Source organism: Dreissena polymorpha, chromosome 12, assembly GCF_020536995.1.
Source record: "Dreissena polymorpha isolate Duluth1 chromosome 12, UMN_Dpol_1.0, whole genome shotgun sequence".
Classification (NCBI taxonomy): Eukaryota; Metazoa; Mollusca; class Bivalvia; order Myida; family Dreissenidae; genus Dreissena; species Dreissena polymorpha.
In genome coordinates, this window is record NC_068366.1 from 3,746,552 (window position 1) to 3,766,939 (window position 20,388).

Genomic DNA, 20,388 nt, shown 5'->3' on the forward strand with positions numbered 1-20,388 from the left:
TGTTGTTTTTTCATGTTAACCGTATTTTTGAACAGTTTCATTTATTTTTGAGGAAATAAAAACACCTAATTAAACATCCAGTTGTGTAATAAAATCTGTTTAAATGATGTACTTAATTTTATATATGCAACTGTCTACAACAAAATTGTCACAATTAATAAATTCAACATGTACAAAATGTATGCATATATTACAATGAATTGCTGAATTAACACTTTTTTTCAAGATTGATTGCTTATTCCAACTTCACATAATTATGTGTTTTACATAGTTTTAATTTGGAATATCTGTTGGCGATTTGTTCATATTTGGGTCTAAGGGATTACCCATTTCCAAAGTATATATTTTTTCCAAATGGGACCTAAAAATCCCCTTCAGGGTTAAAAAAAAAAATATCTCAACATTTTTGTATAGGTTTCTGAACAATAAAAGGAAGTGAAAATATATTTGAAGATTTAAATAGTTTCTGTTATCGATTAGATCATCACATAATAGTTGCTATTTTTTAAAACAATATTTGGTGATTGATAGAAACAAGGTTCATCTGCATTTTAAGAGTCATAAATCTCAGCATGAATAAGGCCTTGATTGTCATTTTACATGTTATTTAAAGGTAATGCATAGTATCTTATCATAATGATGGGATCTACACATGTGCAGAATGTGGTGTCTGACTGACATACCAATTAACACTTTTAATTCACCCTTGGGACCTCGTCTCCCACTGAGGGAATGCTTTCGTGCCTCTACTGCAGATGTTTTTAAAACCATTATCTTGCTTAAATTGACAATCTGTAACTAAAGAAAAAAAATCACCTATTCTGTGCGAGTTTTAAGTGTTTATTTTAAATCTTAACTTTAAAGTGAAAATTTAACAAAAAAATTAATACGTTTATGGAATGTATCAAACATTTTTGGAATTATTTAATTTTACTTTAGGCTCCATAGGTGTCATGTTGAACTTTTTATGCCCCCAAAGGAGGGCATATAGTGATCGCACTGTCCGTCTGTCCGTCCGTCTGTCCATCACACTTTGTGTTTAGGTTTCGAAAAATGCTCATAACTTCTATGTCGCTTCAGATGTATCCTTCGTATTTGGTATACATGTGTATATGGACAAGGCCTTTCCATACGCACACAAATTTCGACCTTGAACTTAGGGTCCGTGTTTAGCAGTGATTCATTTTGAAATCTACATCAATGATCACTGGGACTCGCATATTTTGAAACAATGGGTCCAAACTGAAAATAATGGGTCCCAGATTGTGTCTTCGTAAATTCGTGACAAAAAATCTACTTAACATGATGCCCCTTAACCATCTCTTTTATGCAATTTTACAGCTAAAAACAGAAATAGGTTTATAGCAAGTAAAATCTTTAATTGTTTTACTTTTAATAACAAACTGTGAAACATATAACATCTTAAACAGAGAACTTTGAACATCGTTATCATTATTTGGACTGACTAGAGTTTTAATAAATTCACAGGATGACTACTGTTTGTAACTTTTTTGGTCAAAATTAGCCCTTTCAAACAGTGTGACAAAACACAATTTCTCCTTTGGTCAAAGGTTTACAACTTCAATACAGATTAAGTGTAACAACACTCATACTGTATTTAAGGTGTATAGCCTTCTCGCCTTGTTTTTTCTCCAAACAGGGAGAGCTTTTTCCGCAAATTCATTCTGGGCATAATTGCACAACTGCACTCTCATGAGTTTGTCTAGTTTCCTTACAGTTAAAGTAACAATCATGCTCAAAAATATTGAATATTTCGTTAAATAAAGCTAACACATAAAAAAATCAATGTTCCTTTTAGCAAAATGCAAAATTTCAACGTTAGATGTTGTCTGGTAGAATTGATTTAACAAGATACAAAATGCTCCTTTTTATTTTTTTGTGGCCACAAATAATTCCATTTATATCTCCCGTGAAATATCCGAACATTTACGGGCGAACACGAGATTGGATACGGTAAGCGTCGGAAGCATGACGTAGCTCTCATGAATAATCATTATGTGAAACAAAATGAATTCTGGGTAACTGGAACTTAGCAAATGCGAAAATGGCTTGTATAAATTATGCAAATGAACGCAACCCGAATGAATCCAATCCTGACTCGAAAGCGAAAGTAGATTACATCGTGGAACGATATTTAGATGCTTAAAACTTGCCGAATGCATGTAATATAACGTTTTTACATCAATGTTACTTGTTTTTAGGGTCTTCCTATTGTAATTAACCATCGTATGGTACTACTTTTTGTCGAATGTTTTTATATGGCATAATACAGTAGCCGTATGTATTGGTGAGTGTGATAGTGACTTTAACCTGTTCCTGAATTTGGTCAAGACCTTATTCTGTACAGAAAACCCCCTCTCACATCCTGCAGTATAATCAGAAGATGTCTGTGTTGTTATATGTACTTACATTCTTCTTAACATAGGACGGAATACTGTACGATCTGTATCACTATTATGTATGTACTGTATACAAATAAAAGATGCTATTTATTTCAGAATTTGCAAATTTTAATTGTCACTTTAGAAAAAACAACACTGCTCAATTAATCCAGAAAAGTATAATAATATCGCTTTACTATATAAATAATAACTGTCTGCGCTCACAACAGACGAACGCAAACTGTGTTTTCCGCCGTTTATTCTTCAAACTTAAACCACATGGTTTACATCAAGGCTGCGTTATCGATAAATATCTACGCAGCGAGTTTAGATTGTTGGGGAATAAGTTTGAAAACCTTTTTCGGTGGCATTTTCTTTGTTTACCATTCAGGACATCCAATTAAACATCCAATTAACTTTTAATAAAACGCGGTAACTGATTGGATAATTAATGTATTTCAACCAATCAAAATACGCTTACTACATTTAAAATGTAGTAATGTGACTTCCGTTCTACTTTTTAAAACGGTGTTGACATGTGTTTTGCTTATATCCACAAATCAAACTCGGTATCATGTACAACTTTGACGATGTTGAAAATCGGAGTTTTTAAATAATGCGTCCCGAGGACGCACATGTTTGAGAATGATGCATCCCCCAAAAAAATGTGCCTCTGGCACAGCAAAATGAATCACTGGCGTTTAGGTTTCGAAATCTGCGTTTAGGTTTCGAAAAATGCTCATAACTTCTATCAAAGCGTAAATTAAAGGGGGCATATGTCATGCTATGGCATTTTCTAAATAAAATAAAGAAATTAATCAGTTAAGTAAATATTGAGAATAACACAAAAACAGTTTTAAGGCTATAGACTTTGATTTTACCCGTAAAATGTTATTTAAATAATATAATTAAAATAAAGTTTTAGGCAAAAGCAGATCATGTTATCAAATCATGTTGTAAACATAATCAGCCGCAAGAAACACCACAAGATGAAGCCAAACATATACAAAATACAAGGAAATAATTTTGAGGTAATTTAACAATGATTACAACTGAGGTTAGCAACTTAATCAAACAATTAATTACCTGTTTACTTAAGCCTTGGGTTGTATTACAATTTTTATGGAACACATTTAACAGAATTGTTTAAATGCTAGAAGTATATGAAACCAATGTGTGTTTTATACATTGTGTATTAGTTGCGTCTTTTTTAATAACGCTGGTTTAAACATCAACATTATATGTCTTAATTATTTTTCTCATTTAAATTTCTGTATACATGTGTACCATAATTACTCTATGTTTTCTGACACAAAAAAATAAAAATAAAAATTCGTGTCCGAAAACTTAGATACGAAAAATATTCACAAAATACAGGTGTCCGAAAACTTAGAGTTGCTTGTAAAATACCATGCCGTATACTATAAATTACAGTTATATATGCTTGCACTGCATTTTAAATAACTTTAAATGCTTAATTTATTTGACAGAAAGTTACTACAAGGTTGTACTTTGACCAACGAGTTCAAAGATGAGCATGTGATGTACCGATACTCGCTAGTATGAACCTGTAATTAACGCAATAAAAAAAGCAAACTATGAATTCTTTGTTTGTTCATTTTTGATAGTTGTTGTTTAACACCTTCTATTATTCGTAAAACTTGCAATAGAGTGCATCACACTTTGAAGCGTTTAGTATTTGTCACAGTTATTTCACTGAGAAGGGGTAGTACCATCGCGGTAGATAATTGAACTGTTAATTGGCACTACCCCTGGTAATTGTCATAACGCTTATGCTATCGGGCGAAACCATTGTTTATACCGGTTTACAAGGTTATTTACCCAATAACGCAAATGTAATGGTCCGATGCCCTCAGGCATGCACCTGCCATGTTTTATGATGTTAATCTGGTTGTAAAACCCCATATGATCGAAGTGTCATTAGATATCGAAAACAGAACCAAAATTTGGTAAAATAGCAATGTAAAATATACTGTCAGAAAACTTGACATTAATTATGAACGAAAACTCGTGTGTCAGAAAACTAAGAGTCACGAAAAATAATTATTTTTGCTAAAAAAAAAGGGGTGTCCTAAAACTTAGAGTGTCCAAAAACATAGAGTAATTACTAGTGCTGCAACAATACGCCAAAAACCGTATTGCAATATATTGTCAGTTCAAAAACCCGTATTGCAATATATCGCAATATATTGCTAACTTGTACCAAAATTATAACTTGCCAATTATCCGATAATCCCGTATATTCCACTTTTAAAGCAAATTCTGGTATATATTTACTATAAATGTGCTCAAGAATAACAAGAAACACAAACATTCGCAAATTTTCTTAAGTATCAGATACATTTTGGCGTTCGTTACTATTTAAAGATGTGATGAAATAACGTCCAACCGCGGCGTTTTTTTTTCCACTGAACACGCGTAATTCACCTGACGTAATGTTCCCGTTTTTATACAACACATAATACACCCATACTTTCCATGCGAAGTTCTACATGTCTGTATAATTTTCGCGCGCTTTTTATTGAGACAAAGGATAAAGCACTTTTTATTTGAAGCTAGAATTTTTTATTGTCGCATTAGCATTAAAATTTGGAAGCGTATTTCCGAAATTCGGATTACAAATTTAATAATGTTCAATTCAGAATCGAACGAAACATTTACAGCTGTGCGCAATTAATTCAACAATAATCTGTTCAAAAGCATCGAACGAATGCTGCGATGTAACAACGCTACTCCGTATAATACACTTTCAAAATGCTGTTTTTACGAAAATAAAATTTACACTGCTTTGTTTTGTTTACCTTGTTATCATTATTTCGGATGGCTTTTCTTGAAGAAATGTGAATTAATTTTTGTAAAATTTTCGTACTGGTATGATGAAAATCGTATCGCAATACAATATGCGGATTGCGTATTGCGATATATACCGATATACCGGTATATTGTTGCAGCACTAGTAATTACGGTAATCAACCAATGATAATGAAGCAAATGCAAATACAAATGTATGCACATTTTCCTGGGACTTATTTATAGAACCAGTAATTGGTGGGGGGAGCTCTAAAGAACGCTCACACAGTGGGGATGAAACCTGTATCTTCTGGGTCGCTAGGCAGACGACTTATCCATTACATTACGTTGATCTAAAAATTCCATCACATAAGGTTCACAGGACTTATATTTGAAATAACTTACATCATATGGTATCTTACATGCAGAAAATTGACCGACAGACAATTCGTAAAAATGAATATTTTACATGTAAGGGGGTTATTGGTAGATTTAAATGAATGGTGACAATTTTTGGCTTGACAGGAATTTCTTTTTAAAGAGACTATCTTTTAATTAATATCTAATCTTATAATCTATTGAGTCATGTTCTGAGAAAACGGGGCATTATGCATGTGCGTAAAGTGTCGTTCCAGATTAGCCCGTGCAGTCCGCACAGGCTAATCAGGGACGAAACTTTCTGCCTTAATTGGATTTTTGCTAAGAAGAGACTTCATTTAAACGAAAAATGTCATAAAAGTGGAATGTGTCGTCCCTGATTAGCCTGTGCGGATTGCACAGGCTAATCTGCGATGACACTTTATGCACATGCATATTCCCAGTTTTCTCAAAACATGACTCATTTGGTTTGATAGTTATTTATGAAGGTGTAATTGACAGAAATATCAAAAAGACTACAACTCCTTTCTTTCTGATACTGTTCCCAATCAGATTTATATACAATTTCTGGTTGCAAAATGCCCTAACACTTTCCCTCTCAGAAGCAAAATGCCCTAACACTTTCCCTCTCAGAAGCAAAATGCCCTAACACTTTCCCTCTCAGAAGCAAAATGCCCTAACACTTTCCCTCTCAGAAGCAAAATGCCCTAACACTTTCCCTCTCAGAAGCAATGTGCAAATCATCAGTATCTAAGGGTTCGAAATGAAGCCTTTAAAATTTGAACTAGCGATCGGGAGGTCACGGATTCGATCCTTACTGTGGGAGCGTTCTTTAGATCTCCCCCATAGACACCAAGGAAATGGAATCGAGAGCGTTTCATATAAGCATTTAAGGCTTGTTACGCAATCGAGCTTTAATAAATAGGTTTAAAAAAAAAATTGAATCTAGTTAGAAAGGTCTTAAATTAAATTTAACTTTCTGAGGGATTACAAATGCTTCAAAATATGAATCTTAGTCGTAAAGGGTTAAATACGTATCTAAGTGGTAAAGGGTTTAATAAGTATCTACGTGGTAATGGGTTAAATACGTATCTAAGTGGTAAAGGGTTAAAAACGTATCTTAGTGGCAAAGTGTTAAAAACGTATCTAAGTGGTAAAGTGTTAAATATGTATCTAAGTGGTAAAGGGTTAAATATGTATGTAAGTGGTAAAGGGTTAAATACGTATCTAAGTGGTAAAGGATTAAATACGTATCTAAGTGGTAATGGGTTAAATATGTATCTAAGTGGTAAAGGGTTTAAAACGTAACGGTATCTTAGTGGTAAAGGGTTAAATACGTATCTAAGTGGTAAAGGGTTAAATACGTATCTAAGTGGTAAAGGGTTAAATAAGTGTCTAAGTGGTAATGGGTTAAATATGTATCTAAGTGGTAAAGGGTTAAAAACGTAACGGTATCTTAGTGGTAAAGGGTTAAATACGTATCTAAGTGGTAAAGGGTTCAATACGTATCTAAGTGGTAAAGGGTTAAATAAGTATCTAAGTGGTAAAGGGTTAAATAAGTATCTAAGTGGTAATGCAGTGTTCATTCTGGGCAGCGCCATTGTGGGATAATCTAGAGATATCAGTGGGGCGCATACATAATATAATTGGCGCATTAGAAATTATATGAGTGGGAGATTAAATTATAAAAACCAAAGCGATGGAATGGTATTGCGAATTCTAAACACTTGTCTGCTGAGTCGAAATGTAGATTGAAAATAACCGTTGCTTGGCTCGTGGGCGCACTGTGTTGAATCCTGCACTTCCTTTGGTTGATAGATGTCACATGTCAGCAAACTGTGTATACGTCATCAGAAAGTGTTGAAAACGTTTGTCAACATATTTTGTTGCGATTTTCAAACGTTTTTAATAAAAAATGAAGGGTTTAAACATGTCAAAGCGTAAAGCAGAAAAGGAGAGCAGCGAGGGACGATCTCTCCTTCATTTTTTAAAAACAAAAAACCAAGGGAATGTGAAAGGGCTGTAGTGAAATAAGGTCACTTCCAACAGCCTTGCTGTTGGGCTAGCTCTTTAGCGACGCGGTTAGAGTGTCTGACTACCACTCTGGAGGTCGTGGGTTCAATCCCCGGCCTGAGCTCAGTATTTTCACATTAATGGCGACGAGGCAAAAAAGAACTGTAAATGAGGAAATGGGTCTGAGCTGTTGGTTTCTGGGAGGGCCATGCGGATGCAAGACATGCTGTAGCGGGCGTGTCTGGGCCTTGAAACATTAAAAGGGGGAGGAGTGTAGTGAAATATGGTCACTTCCAACAGCCTTGCTGTTGGGCTAGCTCTTTAGCGACGTGGTTAAAGTGTCGGACTACCACTCTGGAGGTCGTGGGTTCAATCCCCGGCCTGAGCTCAGTATTTTCACATTAGGGCTTCTGATTAGGAAGGTGGCAAAACAGCAGATGGTTTGGCCGAAGCGAGTATGCCTTCATCATCTGCAGGTTCAAGCGAACAAAATTTAATGGAACCTTCGGAAAATGTAGATGATCATAAATTCCAGAATTTTAAGTTGGTTAGAGAAATTTACGTGGTTGTCGTACAATGACACAAATAATTTAATGTTTTGTGACATTTGTAAAAAGCATAGTAAAAGTAACATGTTTGTTAACTGCTGTTCCAATTTTCGGACAAGTACTCTGAATAGATATGCAGCTGGTAGTGATCATAAATCCTGCAATCAGGTGGCCCCTACAAAATCTTTAAATGGCCCACTAAATTTATGGCTGATGGGCCATAATGGCCCACCAGCAATCTGGCCCAGAATGAACACTGGGTAATGGGTTAAATACGTATCTAAGTGGTAAAGGGTTAAAAACGTATCTTAGTGGTAAAGGGTTAAATAAGTATCTAAGTAATAAGTATCTAAGTGGAATTAAAGTGGTAATTGGTTAAATAAGTATCTAAGTGGTAATGGTTTAAATACGTATCTTAGTGGTAAAGGGTTAATGGCCTGTGTGTGTTTCAGAGGTGACATCACTATCCCATGTCCGCTGCAGTGCAAACAGTTGGCAGAACACAACTTCGTGGATAATGTGAGTAGTATAGAGCCACATTTTGGGAAAACTGGACTAAATGGATGTCCTTAAAGTGTTATCCCAGATCAGTGTTATTTTCCCCATTTTGGGAATGGAGCCAGGTCCCTTTGGATTTGGAAAATTTACAGCGTTTTGACTACAATTGGGAGTTATTGTTGTTGTGCTTTTGCTAATAATTGCTTTAAAATTTAAATTACAAGTGTTTTATATTTACTAAGGTTGATTAAATAATGATTCAGCTCCAAATCAATTTATAGTTTATGATTTCAATCGTGTTGATACTGTTTTAATGTTTATTGTTTGGGATTGATTAAACAAGACTATTGTCAAGCAATATGGTCCCCTTATACCGGTGAAACTCCACCATTGTCAGAATTATTTTTTTTTCGTATTTGTTGCCATAGCAACCAGAATTTTTGATGTAGGAACAAAATGAAATGACGTGCATAATCTCCATATTGCCATCTATCCATGTTTCAAGTTTCATGAAAAAATAATAAGAACTTTTAAAGTTATCGCAGGATCCAGAAAAGTGTGACAGACTGACTGACTAAAGGACGGACGGACACACAGTGCGCAAACCTTAAGTCCCCTCCAGTTTCACCATTGAGACTGTTTTAATGTTTATTGTTTAGGATTGATTAAATAATGATTCAGCTACAAATCAATTTATAATCAGGCTTGATGTCACTGCTTTAACTCCATGCCCAAGTAATGAGACTCTCATTTATATGAGAAGCAATCTGGGAAAACAGGGCCTAATGCAGCCTGCACAGGTTCATCTGGGACAACACTTTACGTATAAACTGGATTATAAATTGCACATAGCCATTTTCACTTTGCTTCTAAGGGGGAAAGGGTTAAATCAAGTCATGACTTTCTTTTTGGTAGTATCAGAAAGTTATAGCATTTAAAGGTTTTACATTACCAATCATTGACAGGTATTTAATTGTATTTATCAACATATATCAAACATAAGAAGAATGCAATTTGGATTTTTTCCAAGACAGTTTTATTGATAATTAACCTCCAAAATAGTTTCACCAAAAATTGCAAATGAGCATGTGAACTAAATTGTCTCCCATACATGGAGGCACATTCTGAGACAACTGGGCTTAATGCATGTTCATAAAGTATTGCCCTAGATTAGCCTGTGCAGTGTGAAGGCAGCATGCGATATTCATCCATAACAATAAACATTAAAACAGTTTCAACATGATTTACAATCACATGCTCATGTATTTCAATACATATATTCTGTATTTTTCATTTAAAAAACAATTAACTTTCAGTCAATTTTTGAGAACACCACACAAATTTCACAGAATATAGCTGTGTACATTCCACTCAAATACTCACCGCTGCTACAATAAAATAGCCAAGTGTGTGTGGGGGGGGGGGGGGAGGCTGTAATTTATTATGCTGCAATGAGATAATCTTTTTTATGGGAAATCGGTAAAATCTACTAAGATTTCATTGTATTGGTATTTATAACACAATTAGGAATAAGATTTGTACTTTCCATTTAATGTTCGTAAATTTGACTCCTGATGACAAGAAATAGCATGTATAAAAAAATAACAAATTACTTATGTGTGTTATGGAACTTGAATTTTTTTTTTAATTGGCATGAAGGTCTTGAATTTGCCACTTGAAAATTAAGAATGATATAACTTCAGTTAAAAAAAAAATATATACCATATTTGTCTCTGCGTTTGAATACCTCCATAACCCATTGTATGTAAGTTCATATTATGGAAAGAGGGGAAAATCAACTGTATGGATAGAGGGGGTTGGAGTTGATGGCATGTGTTTAGCAGTTGGGGAGGTGGTGAGGGGCTTTTGTGGGTATAAGTGTGGGGAACCTGTGTTGTAAACATAGCCTGTTGAGCCACACTCTAGGAAAATGGGGTTTAATGCATGTGCATAAAGTATAACCCCAGTTTAGTCTGTGCAGTATGCACAGACATATCAGGGAAGACACCCTCAGATTTTTTCTAATTCTTTGTTTAATGAAAGTTTCTTCTTAGCAAAATCAAGTTTTGGGGGTGGGGGAGTGTCGTTCCTGATTAGCCTGTGTTGACTGCACAGGCTTATCCAGGGCAACAATGAACACGCATGCATTAAGCCTCATTTTCCCAGAGCAAGGCTTTTTTATCCCAGAATTGCTTTCCTTTCTTGTAGATAATGTGGTTCAGCAGTGGTGGAACCAAGTCCGTGGTGCACACTGACTCTGTGGACAACATCAACTGTCTGTACCGAGGAGAGAAAACACTCTACTTTGTAGACCCATCTGTACATCGACATGATGTAAGTTAGATTTAACGACATCACCTTAGTTACTTGTGACAAAAAACTCTACTTTGTAGACCCATCTGTGCATCGACATGATGTAAGTAAAATTTAATGACATAATCTTAGTTACTTGTGAGAAAACATTCTACTTTGTGGACCCAAATGTAATGTGTATTATATGTGAGAAATAGATAATACTAAGAAAGTGTCAAATGGTTATCTTTGTAAAATGGTTCATGTTTATGTTTCTTTCAAATCAAATCCACACTTTACTGGTCATGTTTTTTTTAATGTGATTATACCATACACCAAATTATTAATACCTTATCTTAATGCATTTCTGTTTTATCTCCCTGACATGCTGTGTTGTAGAGGTTGGTATTTAGTTGTGTTGTAGAGGTTGGTATTTAGTTGTGTTGTAGAGGTTGGTATTTAGTTGTGTTGTAGAGGTTGGTATTTAGTTGTGTTGTAGAGGTTGGTATTTAGTTGTGTCGTAGAGGTTGGTATTTAGTTGTGTCGTAGAGGTTGGTATTTAGTTGTGTTGTAGAGGTTGGTATTTAGTTGTGTTGTAGAGGTTGATATTTAGTTGTGTTGTAGAGGTTGGTATTTAGTTGTGTTGTAGAGGTTGGTATTTAGTTGTGTTGAAGAGGTTGGTATTTTGTTGTGTTGTAGAGGTTGGTATTGAGTTGTGTTGTAGAGGTTGGTATTTAGTTGGGTTGTAGAGGTTGGTATTTAGTTGTGTCGTAGAGGTTGGTATTTAGTTGCAAATATTGTTTACCGGTAACTGATCAATGGAATTCTGATTCTGAACCAGAGGTTTGATTTCTCCTCCCTTCAGTTGACGTCTCCCCTTTCAATGTTAGACAAATTTTACAAATTTGGGTTAATATTGCAGTATCTGTTTACAAATGAAGAGTTTAGTTAACACTGTAAGAATGGGAAGGGTATTTTCCTCCCCTGATGTGGTTCTTAAATCACAACCATGTGAACAGACAAGTATTGTCACATTTAAAAATCTAACCAGGATACAAAAGCATTTACAATTGAGCCTCGCTTTGTACAAAGGGGGTTTAACCCTTCCTCACTCGGAGGCAGAGTGAATATTGCTATGTGCAAACAGCATCAAACCAGAACAAAGTGTCAGCCCCAATTAGCCAGTGTGGACTTCAAACATCATTAAATAAGAACAAAGTGTCAGCCCCAATAAGCCAGTGTGGACTTCAAACAGCATCAAACCAGAACAAAGTGTCAGCCCCAATTAGCCAGTGTGGACTTCAAACAGCATCAAACCAGAACAAAGTGTCAGCCCCAATTAGCCAGTGTGGACTTCAAACAGCATCAAACCAGAACAAAGTGTCAGCCCCAATTAGCCAGTGTGGACTTCAAACAGCATCAAACCAGAACAAAGTGTCAGCCCCAATTAGCCAGTGTGGACTGCAAACAGCATCAAACCAGAACAAAGTGTCAGCCCCAATTAGCCAGTGTGGACTTCAAACAGCATCAAACCAGAACAAAGTGTCAGCCCCAATTAGCCAGTGTGGGCTTCAAAAAGCATCAAACCAGAACAAAGTGTCAGCCCCAATTAGCCAGTGTGGACTTCAAACAGAATCAAACCAGAACAAAGTGTCAGCTCCAATTAGCCAGTGTGGACTTCAAACAGCATCAAACCAGAACAAAGTGTCAGCCCCAATTAGCCAGTGTGGGCTTCAAACAGCATCAAACCAGAACAAAGTGTCAGCCCCAATTAGCCAGTGTGGACTTAAAACAGCATCAAACCAGAACAAAGTGTCAGCCCCAATTAGCCAGTGTGGACTTCAAACAGCATCAAACCAGAACAAAGTGTCAGCCCCAATTAGCCAGTGTGGACTTCAAACAGCATCAAACCAGAACAAAGTTCAGCCCCAATTAGCCAGTGTGGACTTCAAACAGCATCAAACCAGAACAAAGTGTCAGCCCCAATTAGCCAGTGTGGACTTCAAACAGAATCAAACCAGAACAAAGTGTCAGCCCCAATTAGCCAGTGTGGACTTCAAACAGCATCAAACCAGAACAAAGTGTCAGCCCCAATTAGCCAGTGTGGACTTCAAACAGCATCAAACCAGAACAAAGTGTCAGCCCCAATTAGCCAGTTTGGACTTCACAGGATTATCTGGGACAACACTTAACTTTTTGAGTGCTGGAACCGAATTTTGAAGGCCTTTGCAAACTGTTTGGATCCAGATGAGACACAACATAACGTGGCATCTCATCAGGATCCAAACTGTTTGCTATTCTGATAGTATTCTTTGAAAGAAAATCGAAGAAAATGCTAATTTAAGACTCCACAAATGAAAGACACCCCCAGAGTCTACCGAGAGGGGGGGAGGATGATAGACTCATATGGACGGATTTTATGGAATCGACACGGCCTGCCCAACCGACTACGAATAGAGATGGATCGGTCACTTGTAATTGCGGAAAGGTGTGCAAGAACCAACGCGGTCTACGCATTCACCAAGGGAAGTCTGATTGTCAACGTGTGAGATCACAAGGACAGCGCATAGCCAGTTTGGCTAGTGAGACGCAGGAGTACTCCAGTCTGGATTCAAGCCACAGTACTGAAGAACTCTATGTTCAGAAGACCTCACAGGATCTCTTTCGAAATCCTGAGGAGGATGATGACCCCCTTTTAGAGCTCTTACAGACTCAAAGCAGCCCGGAAGCAAGTGAGGCGACTGATCCGGATAGACCACAGCAAGACACTGCCACTAGAACCAGGAAACCAAGGATTAAGTGGCCCAAGGCTTCAGACAAGACATCATGGACCCAACTGGATGAGGACCTAGAGAACATCCTCGAAGCATCCATGCAAGGACCAGTAGACCGGAAGCTGACCACCCTCACAACCTTGATATATTCAGTAGGAAAGGAGAGGTTTGGATTAGAAGAGGAGAGAGTGCGAAAGGAACCTCCAAGACCAAACAGGCGGCAAGTTCGTATCCAGAACTTGAGACGTGAACTCAAGCAGCTGAGACGAAGGTACTGTGCTAGTTCACCCACAGAGAGGATTGGACTTGCACAGCTTAGAGATACAGTTCGGACACAGCTGACATCATTACGGAAAGCAGAAAACAGCAGAAGAAAGACACGGGAACGGGCAAAAAAGAGGGCAGCTTTCATAGCCAACCCATACAAGTTCGCAAGATCCCTCCTCGACAAAGAAAGGTCAGGAAAGTTGGAAACTCCACTAGAGGAAATAGAGAACTTCCTCCATGTTACCCATTCTGACCCCAATCGAGAGGACGTGCTAGGGGACTGTGACAGAATAGATCCAGCGGAGGAATCCAAAAAACAGCTGAATACGACGGAACCTACGCTTGGCGAGGTGAAAGAAGCTGAAAAAAAGGCCAGAGCTGCTTCAGCGCCAGGACCCAATGCCATCCCGTACAAAGTGTACAAGATGTGCCCACTACTCCTCATGCGTTTATGGAGGCTCCTCAAAGTAGTCTGGAGGAAGGGGGACGTACCAGAGGCTTGGAAGGAGGCCAAGGGGATATTCACACCGAAGGAACGCAATTCCAAGACGATCAACCAGTTCCGAACGATCTCGTTGCTCAACGTCGAGGGAAAAATATTCTTTGCCATCCTTGCAAGAAGACTCACATCTTTCCTGACAGGCAACGCATACATCAACACCTCGGTCCAGAAGGAAGGAGTTCCCGGTTTCTCCGGCTGCATAGAGCACACCAGTGCTATCACACAGCTAATAAGTGAGGCGAAGAAAGGGAGGAAGGATCTCACTGTAGTTTGGCTCGACTTGGCCAAGGCATACGGGTCCATTCCACACCAGCTCATCTATACAGCCCTCCGACACTACCATGTGGACGGCCACATTCAGAAAATCATCACCAGTTACCTGGATGGAATCAAGCTCCGGTTTACTGTTGGTGACCAGCTAACCAGATGGCAGAAGTTGGAGAAGGGAATCGTTACCGGCTGCACAGTTTCCGTGGTGCTATTCATCATGGGGATGAACCTGCTGATAAATGCTGCCCAACGTGAGACACGTGGACCAAAGACAGAGTCAGGAATCTCCCATCTAGCAGAGGCTTCATGGATGACCTCACATTGACGACAACAACACACGTCCAAGCTAGATGGATGTTGACAGCCCTGACGGATGTCGCTTCATGGGGAAGAATGAAGTTCAAAGCAGCAAAATCCAGATCTCTTGTCATAAAGAAAGGACAGGCAACAGAGAGGTTCAAACTCTACGTACAGAACGAAGAGATTCCTTCCATAGTGACGAGTCCAATAAAATGCCTGGGCAAGTGGTTTGATGCAAGCCTACAAGATCGCGACAATGTCAAGAACTTAAAGCAACAGGTAGAGGAGGGCCTCAAGAAGATAGACCGCTGTGGACTACCCGGCAATTTCAAAGCCTGGCTTTACCAGCATGCACTGCTCCCAAGACTAATCTGGCCGTTGATGCTTTACGAGGTACCCAGCACAACAGTAGAAGCCCTGGAGAGAATCACAAGTCGACACCTCAGGAAGTGGCTAGGAGTTCCACCCAGCTTTACCAGTATTGGACTCTATGGGAAGAGCAACAAGTTACAGTTCCCGCTATCTTCACTGGTAGAAGAGTTCAAGACTGCAAAAGCAAGACTTGTGTTGACCTTGAGGGACTCTCCGGACGAGTTCATCCGTGAGGCAGGGATCCAAACCCGAACGAGCAGGAAATGGTCAGCGACAGAGTCTGTGAGCCAGGCAGAGAACACGCTCAAGCACAAAGACATTGTCGGAGTGACTGCAGTTGGACGTGAAGGAATTGGTGCGAGAAAGGTGGTGCTGTGGAGCCGATCAGACCAGAAAGAGAGGCGAGCGATGATTCAGTCTGAGGTCAGGAGGGCGGAAGAAAATGCCAGACAAGCAAGGGCTGTGGAGATGGGAGCGCAGGGAGCATGGACCACGTGGAAAACCGCAGACAGGAAGTTGACCTGGGGAGACATCTGGAAGTATGAGCCTTTTCGGTTTTCCTTTCTCCTCAGGTCTGTCTATGACCTACTACCATCCCCAGCGAACTTGTGCCGATGGGGACTCACAGCAGAGCCAAAATGCAGCCTGTGTGACAGAGTAGGCACCCTAGAGCATGTTCTGTCATCTTGTAGTACAGCACTGACACAGGGAAGATATAGATGGAGGCACGACTTGGTCCTCAGAGAGTTGGCCGACTGGCTAGAGAAGGAAAGGAAGAAGGAACATGGTAATCACCCCCGCCATGTGCACATCGCTTTTGTCAAATCGGGTGGGACCGTGAAGACACAGAAACAAACAAAGGCATCAATTCTTGATGGCTCTAGAGACTGGAAGATGGAAGTTGACCTTGATAGAAGGCTTGTTTTCCCAAACGTGGTTCAAACGACCCTACGACCAGATATTGTACTGTGGTCAGAGACAGGAAAGAAGCTCGTCACCATAGAGCTGACAGTACCATGGGAGGCAAGATGTGAAGAGGCCTACGAGTGGAAGAAGGCCAAGTACACAGAACTGATGGATCTGTGCAAGCAACAAGGCTGGCGAACTTGGCTATTTCCCGTGCAAGTTGGCGTTAGAGGATTCTGTTCCCAGTCCGTGCACAGGCTGATGACAGCATTAGGAACAACTGGCAGGGAGAGACGAGTGGCTATCCAGAGACTGAGCCATGCAGCCGAACGGGCATCAAGCTGGCTGTGGCTGAGGCGAGAAGAGAAGAGCTGGAGGCAATCAACCAACACACAGTGACTGATCACCCTTGTGGGCCCACCGCTATCAGAATGTTCATGGAAGTAAAGGGCCGAAACATTCTAAGACGGCGGAATCCATGCTGATGATGTTGGTTGAGGAGCAGTCTTAAGATTGTATTTAAACTAAAAGAAATTCAGCAGACGACAGTTTAGCAGACGACAAATTTCCCAGCATGCAAAAGGTTAACACACATGCATTAAACCCCCTTTTTACAGAGTTAGGCTAAATTATTTTTTGTGTGTAAAACTGTGATCTAGCAGAGTATCACAAAAGGGGGATATGTGTCTCACAGCTTGTGGAAACATGTGGACATTTTGTTTATTTTTGGGACACAAGAAAGAGCAAAATTGATGTTTTCAACAAAGTATTTTACTCTTATGTATGTAAACCAAATAAGAAACAGTATACAACTGTATTTTATTTCACAATAATAGACAAGCCAACTATACTGTTTTAGCTTAAAATGTAACTATACATTTGTGATTTTTTTTCTTCAAATTTTTGACACTGTCATCCTCAAAGCATGTCTTAGGTTATGCTTTCCTTTTTGATTACTAACCCTGAGATGCATTTCTTTGAAAACTAGGCTTAATTCATGTGCGTAATGTCATCCCAGATGAGCTTATGCGGTTTTCACTAGCTAATCAGGGACAAAACTTAATTCTCTTTTAATGAATTTTTGGTTTGAAGGAAGTTTCTTCAAAACAAAAATCCAATCTAAGCGGAAAATGTCATCCCGCATTGGCCTGTGTGGGCTGCACATGCTAATCTGGGACGAGACTTTACCCACGTGAACTAAGCCTAGTTTTCCCAGTGCGAGGCTCACCTTAATTGCCTCTTGTCTGTGTTTGCAGGTGCACATAGACCATCCTGAAGGTGCCTACTCAGGAATGGACGTCGATGCGTACGTATAACACCTACCATGTATAACACTCACCACGTATAACACCCACCATGTATAACACCCACCACGTTTAACACCCACCACGTATAACACCCACCAGGTATAACACCCACCATGTATAACACCCGCCACGTATAACACTCACCACGTATAACAACCACCACATATAACACCCACCACGTATAACACTCACCATGTATAACACCCACAAGGTATAACACCAACCACGTATAACACCCACCACGTATAACACTCACCATGTATAACACCCACCACATAACACCCACCACGTATAACACTCACCATGTATAACACCCACCACGTATAACACCCACCATGTATAACACCCACCACGTATAACACACACCACGTATAACACACACCACGTATAACACCCTCCTCGTATAACACCCACCACGTAGAACACCCATATATACCACCCACCGATTTGCTTCAAATGAGACGCCCTTTGGGAAAATCGCGCTTAATGCATTTGCTTAAAGTGTCATCCAAAATTAGCCTGTGCAATAATCACAGGTTAATCAGGGTAGACATTTTCTGCCTAGACCAGATTTTCATTTAGAGAGATTTCCTCCAAATGAAACAATCCACAAAAGCGGAAGGTGACATCCCTGATTAGTCCATGTGGACTGCACAGGCTAATTTGAGAATACAACACTACGCAAATGCATTCACCCACATGTTCTGCTAACAAGACTCAAATTATTGTTTCAAATTGCAAACATACATCCATTTTACAAACTATGAAAGTCCCTTGGACATCACTTATCAGCATGTTCTCTGTTATTTGATACAAAGGATCATACTTTCCCAAAATTTAGTTCACTTCGCCCACGAGCTACTGTCTCTAGTGCAACGACTCGGTTTGGCCATTATTGATTTTGCTTACTCCGCCTACATGTATAATCCATGCATCACCGTGTGGCTATCCAATTAGTTATTAATGTTGGCTGTTTGTGAAACTTATTTACTAGCATCCTTAAAAGCATTATCCTTTTGGTGTTATTGATAACATGTTAAGTATGTTTGCTTCTAAATTGTACAAGGTAAAATTTATGTATTAATGGTATTGTACATGTAGTGTATAAGAAACTATGGAAACAATGAGATGTTATTGTACATGTAGTGTATAAGAAACTATGGAAACAATAAGATGTTATTGTACATGTAGTGTATAAGAGAACTTTGGGAACAATAAGATGTTATTGTACATGTAGTGTATAAGAAACTATGGAAACAATGAGATGTTATTGTACATGTAGTGTATAAGAGAACTTTGGGAACAATAAGATGTTATTGTACATGTAGTGTATAAGAAACTATGGAAACAATGAGATGTTATTGTACATGTAGTGTATAAGAAACTATGGAAACAATGAGATGTTATTGTACATGTAGTGTATAAGAGAACTTTGGGAACAATAAGATGTTATTGTAAATGTAGTGGATAACAAAACTATGGAAAGAAAATTAATGTTGTCATAAATATGTTTACTTTTGTGCACAAAGGTTAGGGTCCAGTGAGTGTAAGTTAGCAATGTTAACTAAAATTTATAAATTTTCTCATTTTTTTTTCCCTTTATAACTGCAGAGTGGATTACACCAAGTACCCGGGCATGGCCAAGGTGGAGTTCTACCATGTGAATGTCAGTGCAGGGGACTGCCTTTATATACCTTATCTGTGGTAGGTCACACCATATTTCTTTAAAGTAACACTCAATACATTCAAAAGTTCAAGAAATTTAATCTTGATACATTTTATATTAAGACAATGATATATGGCATAATATATGACAGAGCTGGGACAGAGATCTATAATCCACCATTATCCATACAAATTCATTGTGTGCATATAGTTGTACCTCCAATGTTTGTTTTTATGTTTGCTTGGATTTTTTTCCTTTTTAACAATAGTTCAACCGTATATGTTCAGTCCACACAGGCTAATTAGTGACGCACTTTCACCTTTTTGGGGATTTTTAGCTCCACTGGCCAGAGGCCAGTAGGGCTTATGTCATGGTCCTGTGTCCGTCTTGCGTGCGTCCGTGCGTTAACTTTTTCTTTAAACATCTTCTTCTCCTAAAGTATTGGTCCAATTCTGATGACATTTCACAGGAATGTTCCTTGGGTGAACCTCTTTCAAATTTGTTCAAACTATGCCCCTGGGGTCAAAGATGACCCCGCCCCAGGGGTCACAAAATTGAAAATTTGCTGATATAAGGCCTATATTGTGAAAACTTTCAAAATCTTCTTGTCCATAACCACTGGGCCTAGGGTTATCAAATTGGGTATGTAGAGACATCTAATAGTCCTCTACCAAATTTCTTCAAATTATTCCCTTGGGATCAAATTTGACCCTGCCCCGGGGGTCACAAAATTGAACAAATGCTTATATAAAGCCTATTTTGTGCAAACTTGAAAAAATCTTCTTGTCCATAACCGTAGGGCCTAGTACTACCTAATTCGGTATGCAGTGACATCGATTAGTTCTCTACTTAGTTTGTTCAAATTATGCCCCTGGGGTCAAATTTGACCCTGCCCCGTGGGTCACAAAAATGAACATATGCTTAATATATCCTCAGCCCGCGAAATCTCTCCGCATTTTACACTGGTAGATTCTGCCTAAGCATTTTTAAAACTAGCGATATAATTGGCTGTCGTTTTCCAATCTTCCAATTAAAATCGGTTTCATAAAATGTGTTTGGTGTTTCGTATGCAATTGGCGCCG

At 38.7% G+C, this 20,388-nt stretch overlaps 2 protein-coding genes across 11 annotated transcripts in view; both read left to right on the forward strand.

Moving 5' to 3' along the window:
- Positions 1–20,388, forward strand: part of LOC127853373 (tRNA wybutosine-synthesizing protein 5-like) — a 67,719-nt gene that overhangs the window by 22,027 nt on the left and 25,304 nt on the right. For both annotated transcript variants that reach the window (XM_052387867.1, XM_052387868.1), the window contains exons 3-6: positions 8,605–8,671; positions 10,859–10,984; positions 17,590–17,639; positions 19,252–19,344. In XM_052387867.1, coding sequence (XP_052243827.1) covers positions 8,605–8,671; positions 10,859–10,984; positions 17,590–17,639; positions 19,252–19,344 — 336 coding nt within the window. The remainder of the gene's footprint in view (positions 1–8,604; positions 8,672–10,858; positions 10,985–17,589; positions 17,640–19,251; positions 19,345–20,388) is intronic.
- Positions 11,004–15,080, forward strand: LOC127853370 (uncharacterized). Of its 9 annotated transcripts, none has more exons than XM_052387855.1 (3): positions 11,005–11,443; positions 11,494–12,810; positions 12,864–15,080. In XM_052387855.1, exon 3 carries the CDS (start codon positions 13,362–13,364, stop codon positions 15,078–15,080), a length of 1,719 nt encoding a protein of 572 aa, XP_052243815.1. In that variant the 5' UTR covers positions 11,005–11,443; positions 11,494–12,810; positions 12,864–13,361. The 9 variants fall into 9 exon arrangements, with proteins under 9 accessions (XP_052243816.1, XP_052243819.1, XP_052243820.1 ...); XM_052387858.1 differs by having other exon boundaries at positions 11,569–12,810; XM_052387854.1 differs by having other exon boundaries at positions 11,005–11,418; positions 11,469–12,810.

Coding starts and splice junctions, on each gene's coding strand:
- LOC127853370 (XM_052387856.1), top strand. CDS start 13,362: ATGGAATCGACACGGCCTGCCCAACCGACTACGAATAGAGATGGATCG.